Below are 10,052 nucleotides of genomic sequence, written 5' to 3' on the forward strand. Positions count from 1 at the left end.
TGTTTTTGGACGACATACTTAACTGTGATGTTTTTGGACGACATACTAAACTGTGATGTTTTTGGACGACATACTAAACTGTGGTGATTTTGGACGACATACTTAACTGTGATGTTTTTGGACGACATACTTAACTGTGATGTTTTTGGACAATTTTGGACATACTAAACTGTGATGTTTTTGGACGATTTTGGACGACATACTAAACTGTGATGTTTTTGGACGACATACTTAACTGTGGTGTTTTTGGACGACATACTAAACTGTGATGTTTTTGGACGACATACTAAACTGTGGTGTTTTTGGACGACATACTAAACTGTGATGTTTTTGGACGACATACTAAACTGTGATGTTTTTGGACGATTTTGGACATACTTAACTGTGATGTTTTTGGACGACATACTTAACTGTGATGTTTTTGGACGACATACTAAACTGTGATGTTTTTGGACGATTTTGGACATACTTAACTGTGATGTTTTTGGACGACATACTAAACTGTGATGTTTTTGGACGATTTTGGACATACTTAACTGTGATGTTTTTGGACGACATACTTAACTGTGATGTTTTTGGACGACATACTAAACTGTGATGTTTTTGGACGACACTATATTTTGACTTTAGGGGTGATTTTGGACGACATACTAAACTGTGACTTTTATTGAGTGATTTTGGACGACATACTAAACTGTGATGTTTTTGGGGGATTTGTCGTCCTGACCACACACACAAATCAACAAGTTTAACGCAACAAGCCAAAGAGACACAGTGACAGAAACACATAAACGTGATAAATAATGTGAACATAATTAGCAACACTCGTTACTATATTACGTAAACACCTGGCCTGCAGGGTTTTTTGAGGTCTGCAGTCAGCCACCAGTACAACAGTCAGTTTGTTCTGGGTACAAACTGTACACACCTACGAAAGCCAAGTACAACCATGATCGCTACTGTATTTTTTTAGTAAGTAATGATGTTGTACTCACAGGAAAACAACGCTCGTTTTCTTGTAATGAAATTATTTATATAAAAAGGCTGTTCCCTCTTTGAAGTATCTGAAAATAGCCAATCTGAGTTTCGGTACATTCCATTTTTTTTTACTTGCTACATTTCGACTTTCAGAGAAAAGAACAGTTGCTGGTTACTCCTCAAAGCTGGTAGTTAAAAACAAACCACAGTTAAAATCGCTGCTGCTATGTTACTGGTGAATATTGTGACATTACGCCTCACTTCTAACGAACATGCCAGCCTGTAGGTCAGAGGCGAGAGAGGAACAGAAGGTGGAGCGGCTGATGCTACCACCAAAAATGACAAAGCCACAAAAACACACACCATCTTTAGACACAACGACAGTGACATGCTTATGCTGGTGAACAGAAATCCACTTCAGGTACCACTAAAAAACTAGATTTTGTAAAGTCAAAATGAAATCAGACATCTGCCTTTTAGCTTGGTAGTTCCGGGGCCTGCCGTGTTTATAGGTTAAATTTTCTCTTACGCCACTTCTTACACAAAAAGATAAATCTCACTGTTTATCAATTAATTCATTAATATCCAATTGAGTTTTAGTAGAAAAAATATTTTCTATCAATGCACCCTATTGCTCACCCTGTGTAGTGACATTCATTGAGCCATCACAGATGTTTGGTCAGTATTAGAAAAATGTAGAATTAAGCCATGAAATCTATGGGCTGTAAGCAGCTAGACGCGCACGGTCACTCGAGGTATCATGATATAAAACTGTGCAGGTCACCGCGTTACTTGTTACAAGTAGAAGTAGAGATCCAACCCTGGTCCTCGGGGGAATACTGTCCTGCATGTTTTGGACGACGCCCTCCTCCAACACACCTTTTTCAGATCGTTATTCTGTTTTCTGGGGACCAGGGTTGGGAAACACTGCTCTAAACGACTAGAAAATCAAGCGAATCACAAATTAAGGCTCTACTCTGTTTCCTCCAGTGTAGCAAAGAACTGACTTTTCAATATAAATCTTTATCTTTTTATTTTAGGATACAAAGCTAACAAGATTTTGCTGTAATATTTATGAGCGTTGCACTGGCTTTGTCTTATTTAAAGGCCTGTATTTGTGGCAGACTTGTTGACGTTTGCCTTGAGACAAGCCCATAGGCGTGATGGTTTTTGCAAAAAAAACACTCAACAGTAAACAACACCGAGCTGTAAACACTGTAAACGCGATAGGAAACCGTGTGGATTTGAGTCCGTGTGGCCTCATGCTACTGGTTTGAGAACTGAACGCAAACACCTTCCTTCTTTTGTGAGCTCTCTGGTGAAACACATGCACGGCAGGGGGATGGCCTCCTCTCGGCGAGCGATCGTATTGAACTTGCACTTCTTGAGGTGGTCGGCCATGCTGGAGATGTTTGCAAACTTCCACTCGTTCACCGTACCGAACGCAGTGCTGAACCGCCACACCTGAAAGACAAACGCCACAGATTAACTAGAGCCTTCATTCAATACAACAGACTAAACAGAGTAAAACACACAACTCACCTTATCTGTGATCTGCCAAGTCGGTGAGCCATCAGCGCGCTGTTTCTTCTCCCACAGCAGGACGACCATGCCACGCATCAGGAGCAGACTCGAACACACATCCCTCATCGTGCGCGATACTCTGGATAATTGGCACAAGCTGAAGCTGTCCAGGAAGCTTGCTATGTGTTGCAAAATCTCAAAGGGAAGACCGCTGAACTGATCGCACCGAGCGGCAAACTGGCGCATCTTTCTTGGGAGTGTGTCCCCGTTTCTGAGAGGTAGACCGGGCTGAACCCCAAAAGAGCCGAGGTGCCTGTCGTGGATGATTCGGAAGCCCTGCACAGATGGGCAGAATCGTCTCTGCGAGTAGGTACAGCCATAGTAAGCCAGGGGGCAGCGTTGCTCCATCCAGCCATTGAGTCCAGCGTGGATGTCCCCGTGAACATTTTTGAAATGAGACGAGAACTCGTCGCGCCGGAACAGTTGCCCGCACACAAACGTGAACATGGATCGCTGCTTGGTTTGGTATCGGGCGAAATATTCGAGCACGAGGTCCAGCCTGAGAGTGTGGAAGGGACTGGGGTTGGAAAGCTGTGGGCTGGCGTGATCACAGGCGGAGGCTGAAGCAATGTCCCCAACCATGGTGTTGGTTGCAAGGATGGCTGAAGGGAAGGAGAAAGTCTGTGTACCAAAGTCAATGTGGTAGCCGTCCACAAATCTGCTGTCTGAGATCCCTCTGCCTCCCGGAGAGTCACCGAGACAAAACAGCAAAGCTGCAGTAATGAGATCGATGCCGTGGAGACCCATGGGGTCTTCGGCTACCTCCAGGTCAGACGTGTCCACTGCTTTGTCCTCCATCTTTGCTCGATAGAAGTAAGGGTCTGACTGCAGCGCCTGCCACCGATCGATTGTAAATATACCTCGAAAAACTTGAAAGTTCTGCGACTGGCGCTCCAAAAAATTACGTCTGAACGCAGGGGATAAATATTGCAAAAAGTGACCCTTCACGTGATGAGACAGCAGGAATGGCATTGGGGGCGTAACTGGAGCTACAACGGGCAAATAATCTTGAGACGCCTCCGGCCAGACGGGGTTGGAATCATTTAGTGGCTCCTTAATCCTGTCTTCCTTTTCTTCAAAAAACAACTCTACAAACTCGTCTTCTGCCCAGCCGATACCGTCTTCCTCTGCGTCTGTCCCCACGGCGCAGTCCACTCCACCGACTGCTCCAAACTCACAGTCTGAATCAGAATCATTCTCTTGCATATCTACATTCCTGCCTCCCTCGGCAACATAAACATTATGATTATCGCCGTTCTCTCCATTATGGAGCCCTCCATTCTTATCAGTCTTTTCCCCGTTTAGATTTCCTACAATTACATCAATATCCTTGGAATTAGAGAGAATGTCCAAGGCCACTGCCAGACTTCTGCTCGCCCCCATTGAGGCACCATACATCCCAGTATAGGGCTCTTCTTCCATTTTTACTTGTTTATTATCTAATCCCGTCTCTGTTAAACCTGACGCTGAATCCAACTTATCACCGTCGTTGCCCTTTTTGACTCCATTCTTCGACGCGGTCCTCGTAGCTCTCAGGGACTCCAACAACATCCTCTGATCCTGCAGAGCCAAAGCCATGTCTAGCTGCTCCACCTCATCAAAGTCTTTGCTCAAGTTCTCATAGGACTTGCGATCCGCATAGCTGATGGGCCAGCGGTTCCATTCCATAGTGCAGCATACTATACTGGCCGGGCAAATCTTGAGATGTTGTGCCATCCTGGTCCTTGCGATGGTGAAGGGGCAGCCAAACTCGTGGTTCAGGCACGGCAGGCGCTCGTGTGCACAGAGCAGACGGTGTTCCTCGAGTTTGCACGAGTGGAAAACGGCGCCGCAGATGAGAGGACAACACATGAGGTCGCAAGACACCCCGGTTTCTGGTCTTACCATGCATCTTCTGTTGATGCATTTGAGGCAGTGGGGGTGTAGGTTCTCCATTGTACTGTGTAGGTCCTGTCCAAACAGGAAAAAGGGGGTGAAGAGTTTGACCCTGAAACGTAGACAGAAAAAATCAATACAAAAGGTTCACAATTCTGAAAAGTGCCAGGATAACAACAATGTTTTTGGGTCAACATTGGCACTAAGCATGCCGGTGTAACATTACCCCGTGGATATTACATGCACAACTCAGTGCACTGATACAGCACACGTGAGCTCTCATGTCTTCAAAGTATTGTGTTACTTTTCCTCACACATGTGTCTGTTTACTAAATCTTGAAGCCAGAGGTCACTAAATGTTAGACCTGGTGCTGGTTTTCTGGCCCTTACAGCACCAAAAGGTCCAGAAAATTCACACCACTCGCAAACAAACAACTTTATACTTTTCTACATTACACTCATTGCTTTACAGGACGATTGTTGAATAAAACGGAAACAATGCTACAAAGGTATTGGTATATAGCCCCAAGACAGTTAAACAATATGACATTCTTGGCTTTTGTTTGAGAAAACAGTCTCTCTCTATTTGGACCTCGTGGAATTTTAATTAACCAACCGACTCCTGACCAAGGTAAATCCATCTGAACTCATAGCCCCGGGTTTATTTGCTGGTATTACGTGTATGGTGAGATAATGAATGCTGACTCAGCAGATAACAGACAATACAATTAAGAGACCCACAACAATGATGGTGCAAGAGTGACACACCTGTGGTAGGCAAAAAACTAGCTAGTCTGGCTGTGAACCACTGATATGAGTAATTCAATTCAAAATGGACATTTATGAATTTAATTTTTCTGTATGTAGCTTAGGTGTAATACTGTTATATTTAGACATTTTAGTTAAAGGTGCAGTTACTACCTTCAAATTCAAAATACTGAGGTCTTTTAGGTGTTGTTTTCTGACGTAACTGGCAACCCGTTGTTGCTCAGCAGCTGAGACTCTACTGACTGCAATGATTGCTGGGCGGCGGTAGGTGGCGCCACATGCCAAAACATGATTTCAATACATAAACATGAAATATTTTTTTAATGCAAATATTGTGTATGTACTGTTGTTGTTGTGGAGTTCAGTTTGTTATATAAACATCATTCCTGAGTCTGTGTGACATATTAGGAGGATTTTATGGCCAGTTGCTTTAGATTTATTACATAATGCACCTTTAAATTAACACCAAGTCAAAATAAATTGAAGCTGTGCTCAATCAAAATTAGGTTGTAGACATCTCAAAGTAGGATTGTGGGTAATTATAATATCATTCATAAGTATTTTCTGTGGAATTACTCTCACTGGAGATGATCTAAACTTTGATTCCGCCGAATCAAAGCCGAATAGAAAGTCAAACTACTTCATAATTACGTGATAAATAAACATAATTAAAAGTTAAACCGGCTTCTGGACATTGTTAAAGTGATTAAACGCACTGGCAGCAGCAGCTCGCTGGCAAAATTACGCAAGCATTACAGGCAAGGTTAGCAAACAGCTAAAAACACAAACAAACACAAACAGCAGCCGGTTCTTTTTATTTTCACCAGATACAAACTTTAAACTCATGATATTTCAGTATCACGTATAAGTACGCGTTGTTTTAAGATACGCGTGTACTGTAACAGAGTAAAAATACATGACATGCCACTTAAGTTTTTCAAGTTTTAACAAAAGAGCATCAACAACATGGCCAGGCGGTTAGCATTAGCGCTAGCTACATTTCGCTAGCATGGCTAGCTGCTCGCTTTTAGAAAACTGCTTACCCGAGTTCAGCGGGACCTCCGGGGGGGTTTTAACAGTATTTCCTTACTGCTGTGAGCTCCGTTTACAACAACAGCACCGGGGACTACACCAACACAATCATCTCACGGTGTAAAATATGTCCAAATCGTGTTAAAACATAAAGCAGCAGCCAAGTGTTTATGGTCCGCAGTAAAAGTCCTTCGATGCTGCTCTGAGTCCGGTCATGGGGGTGTTTGTGTTTGGTTGGTCATTGGAGCGCACGTCGAACTCTTACGTCATGACGTAAAGACGTGAAATGACCACTCAGGATTACGGACGCAGAAGCATGATGATGAGCGCGCACTGAAATAGAGAGGGGGGAATGCCCGGAGCACTGATTTACATTTACCGCTCACTCAGGAACCAACATGTGCCTGTGATGTCTGTGCATCTCAATGGAACCACATTCTAATCTCTTAAAATACATATACACATAAAAAGAGTCTGCTTGGAATACTGAAACTGATCATAATATAATAATAGTTCCCCCATAATATGTAAATAAGGAAAAGGATTGATATTACAATCTATAAAATCTAGATTAAAATCTATAAACATCTTTCATTGTTAAATAAATAAATTAAATGTCAGAAAACAGTGTTTTTAATTTTGGAAATTATGATTTTAATTCCATTCAAGGAACAAAGAAACCAGAACACATTCACATTTCAGAAACTTAAAAATCAGACTATTTGACAATTCATTTAGTAATCGAGTGGTTCTTTTAGCCCCATATGAAATATACAGATGTATTTCAGTTATCTGAGCCAAACTGATTAATAAAAAAAGCGATTCATTTAAAGTGGTAATAAAAGAAGCTGTAGAATTAGATTAAATATCAATATATAGTCGATAAACCATCCATTTCCAAGGGATCTATCTGCGATTAACCTCACTTTAAACATACGTTATTTTATAAATCTGTAGTAAAAAGCTGGAAAACTGAATTTTTGCTAAGGGAATGACTGATTTTTAAGTAATATTTGTCGTGTTTTTGCTTTTGTTCTTTCTTTCTGTGTGTGTATGTTAACATGAATCAGCATTTTAACGTTGGGGCTGCGTATAAAAACAAACCATATTTTATTGAGTGGTCATGTTTTATGTAGTTTAGCAAGTGTAAAGTAGAATAAAATGGGGGAAAAAAAATCAAGTAAAGGATGTTTTTATTTTCACTGCTGGGTAAAAGGTACAATGGGAGTCATTTTTCTTAAAAAATACAAACAAAACAATGTAAACAATTCAATCTATAAAAGGGGAAAAATGTAATATATATTGTCATATATGTCAAACCTGTGCTTATGTGTTTACATTTGTACATGTTCTGTTTGTTTGTCCGTTTGTCATGCATTCACGAGGCCACCTCTGAGATGCGGTGAATGTTGGACAGGGTGAGCTGAGCCTCTCGGGCCGGGTAGAAGCGCCTGGAGCGCAGCCACAGCCGCCCGAACACTGCGGTGATCAGCAGCAGGACGCCCAGCAGCCCCGCCAGAACAAAAGTCTCCACGGGAGGGACTCCGCCTGCATCTACATTTCAAAAAGGAATCGAATAGCATTAGCATTCAAATACTTTTCACACTCTCTCTCCTTCACTGTTCCTGGAAAATTCACAACGGACTTAAGAAGCATGAGAGGACGCCAGTGTGATTGACAGCTAGTTTCGTCCAATAGGAGCCTTTCTTCCTGTTGCCTGCTCACTGAATCATCTGTACCCACCTCCCAAAGAGTGAAAACACTTCATAGTCCTTACTTGTTGTGAGGGGGATTATTAAAACGACAAAGAAACATACTCATATTGGGCTTTTCACTGTTGTCCAGTAGTCGTCTGATTGGTCCATAAGACACTGTGTGGGACAGTGGGACGTCCCTCCTCATCCTCACTGACACATCTTCATCGCTGCAGTCCTGTTCAAACAAAACAAAGGTGCAGAGGGTCGATCTGTTCATATTATCATGTAGCTGAAGAACAATTATAGCCTGCTGTGGGGACTATATTAAGGCTGTAGGCTGCACATATTACAGCACAGCTACTTGTCTGAACTGGCCTCTGAACTGACACGGAATAGGTGTTGCATGAGCTCACTCACAGGCCGACACAGTCCCGGGGCGTTGTGACAGATCTGGACGTTGCAGTGGAGGAAGACGTTGGTGTAAGAGCTGCCGACGAACTTAAACATTTGGATCCGGAACGCGGCCTCGGGGCCGAGGCCGTTGGTCAGAACACGGAGGGTCTGTTGGTTTGACAACACCGGGCAGCTACAGAGACAGAGAGAGAGAAGGAAGAATCTCTGAAATTATTTACTGGAAGTTAAATACAAATAAACATATATAATTGTAAAATTAGGAAGTGGTGTTTCGACACAGTCAGACACAGATCCCCTCCCTCCCCTCTCTTCCTGCATTGTGAAATCATTGTGCACTCTCACTGCTCTGCTCTGCTCTCACCAACAGTACCAAATACTGCCTGGTCGTCAAGGACATGCACAGCTGTCCAAGCCTCTCAGACGAGGGAGGGAGTCACGTGACCGTGGCCGGGGGCCCCAGAGTTGTTGTCTGGGTCAAAGCGTCTAAGCAACAAATTCTCTTATTTCAGATTTCAACAGCGCACACATGCGAGTGTGGTGAAATAACACAGGGTACGGCGTAGAGTGTAAGCAGGTTTCCACACACTGTGTGAATCTTAACCCCATTATTTTTTATTATTATCCATGAGAGAGAAAGAAAGAGCTTAGTCATTGATTTCTTAATTCTTTCTTATTGATTGACTTTTGCTATTAGGTTCGTATGAGTTTTAGGTTTCATTTGAGCTAGATTGTTTATTTCTTGTGGTGTTCATTCAGACATAACTGGCAAAACGTGGTTGCTCGGCAGCTGAGAACGGCGGTAGGTGGCACCACATGCAAAAACATGATTTCAAAACATAAACATGATTTGCAGATTTTTTTTAATGCAAATATTTTGGCTGTACTGTTGTTGTTGGTGAGTTCAGTTTGTTATATGAACATTATTCCTGAGTCTCTGTGACATATTAGGAGGATTTTAGGGCCAGTTGCTTTAGATTTATTACATAATGCACCTTTAAAATAAGCAAAAACATTCCAAAACAAGTGATTACATTTTGGGCGTGATCCATAGACGATATCACTATTTTTATCGCTATTTTGTGGGGGGCTGAGCTGCCTTGGCGGAGGTCTGTGCTCTCCGAGTGCTTTTCTAGTTACATATTGTTAAACAGGCCAACTTGCAAGTCATCGCAGGATAACGGTAGCAACTTCTACTTCTGGTGGAAATTTGTGGTGATTCACTAAATCAGTTTGTTATATATAATAATAACATAATGAGTTTGGTGGGCCGACCTGTCTCTGATGAAGGTGTACTGTATATTACTGTATGGATCACTGGTTGGAGTCGCCCAGCACCTCTCAATGCGCAGCGTCAGGTGAGCTGGGATCTGTGGGTCAGACAGACAGACAAGGAGAAGAAGAAGAGGTGAATTAAAACAACATGGGAGAGAAGGATGAAGAGCACTGTGTGTGTGCGGGGTTAGATTTCCAGCATGACTCGACCATATCACCACACCAGACAACATGTTGTTGTCGTAAGAACGTCCTCGAACCTGATCCAAAAATAGCTGTCAATAGTGGGGAATATTTCAAAATGATATCATGTTTTCATCTTACTCTTTAAATTTTTTTTTAAAAAGGTTTACATTTTCCTCACAGTTTTGGAAGCACAAAATTACCTGGCACACTGTTCAAGTAAATATGACATTTAGGTATTAAGGTCCA

The 10,052-nt window shown here is 42.4% G+C and overlaps 2 protein-coding genes across 2 annotated transcripts; both read right to left on the reverse strand.

Annotated features, from left to right (window-relative positions):
* Positions 1–674: 674 nt before the first annotated feature.
* Positions 675–6,411, reverse strand: fbxo30a (F-box protein 30a). Its single transcript, XM_083892341.1, has 3 exons — positions 6,249–6,411; positions 2,521–4,549; positions 675–2,442 (listed from the first exon to the last, which is right to left on the reverse strand). The coding sequence occupies exons 2-3, from the start codon at positions 4,495–4,497 to the stop codon at positions 2,239–2,241; spliced, it is 2,181 nt and encodes a 726-aa protein (XP_083748467.1). The 5' UTR covers positions 4,498–4,549; positions 6,249–6,411; the 3' UTR covers positions 675–2,238.
* A 1,122-nt stretch (positions 6,412–7,533) lies between these two features.
* LOC310930106 (pancreatic secretory granule membrane major glycoprotein GP2) lies at positions 7,534–8,456 on the reverse strand. The gene is made up of 3 exons (XM_083893018.1): positions 8,352–8,456; positions 8,055–8,169; positions 7,534–7,791 (listed from the first exon to the last, which is right to left on the reverse strand). Exons 1-3 carry the CDS (start codon positions 8,439–8,441, stop codon positions 7,616–7,618), a joined length of 381 nt encoding a protein of 126 aa, XP_083749144.1. The 5' UTR covers positions 8,442–8,456; the 3' UTR covers positions 7,534–7,615.
* Between the last annotated feature and the right edge of the window lie 1,596 nt (positions 8,457–10,052).

The sequence above is a fragment of the Microchirus variegatus genome (genome assembly GCF_963457635.1).
Source record: "Microchirus variegatus genome assembly, chromosome: 7".
In the NCBI taxonomy this organism is placed as follows: Eukaryota; Metazoa; Chordata; class Actinopteri; order Pleuronectiformes; family Soleidae; genus Microchirus; species Microchirus variegatus.

Coding starts and splice junctions, on each gene's coding strand:
- LOC310930106 (XM_083893018.1), bottom strand. CDS start 8,441: ATGTTTAAGTTCGTCGGCAGCTCTTACACCAACGTCTTCCTCCACTGC. Junction 8,170..8,351: donor CCCCGGGACTGTGTCGGCCT/GTGAGTGAGCTC, acceptor TTGTTTGAACAG/GACTGCAGCGATGAAGATGT. Junction 7,792..8,054: donor CAGTGAAAAGCCCAATATGA/GTATGTTTCTTT, acceptor TTTGAAATGTAG/ATGCAGGCGGAGTCCCTCCC.
- fbxo30a (XM_083892341.1), bottom strand. CDS start 4,497: ATGGAGAACCTACACCCCCACTGCCTCAAATGCATCAACAGAAGATGC. Junction 2,443..2,520: donor CTTGGCAGATCACAGATAAG/GTGAGTTGTGTG, acceptor TTTGTCTTTCAG/GTGTGGCGGTTCAGCACTGC.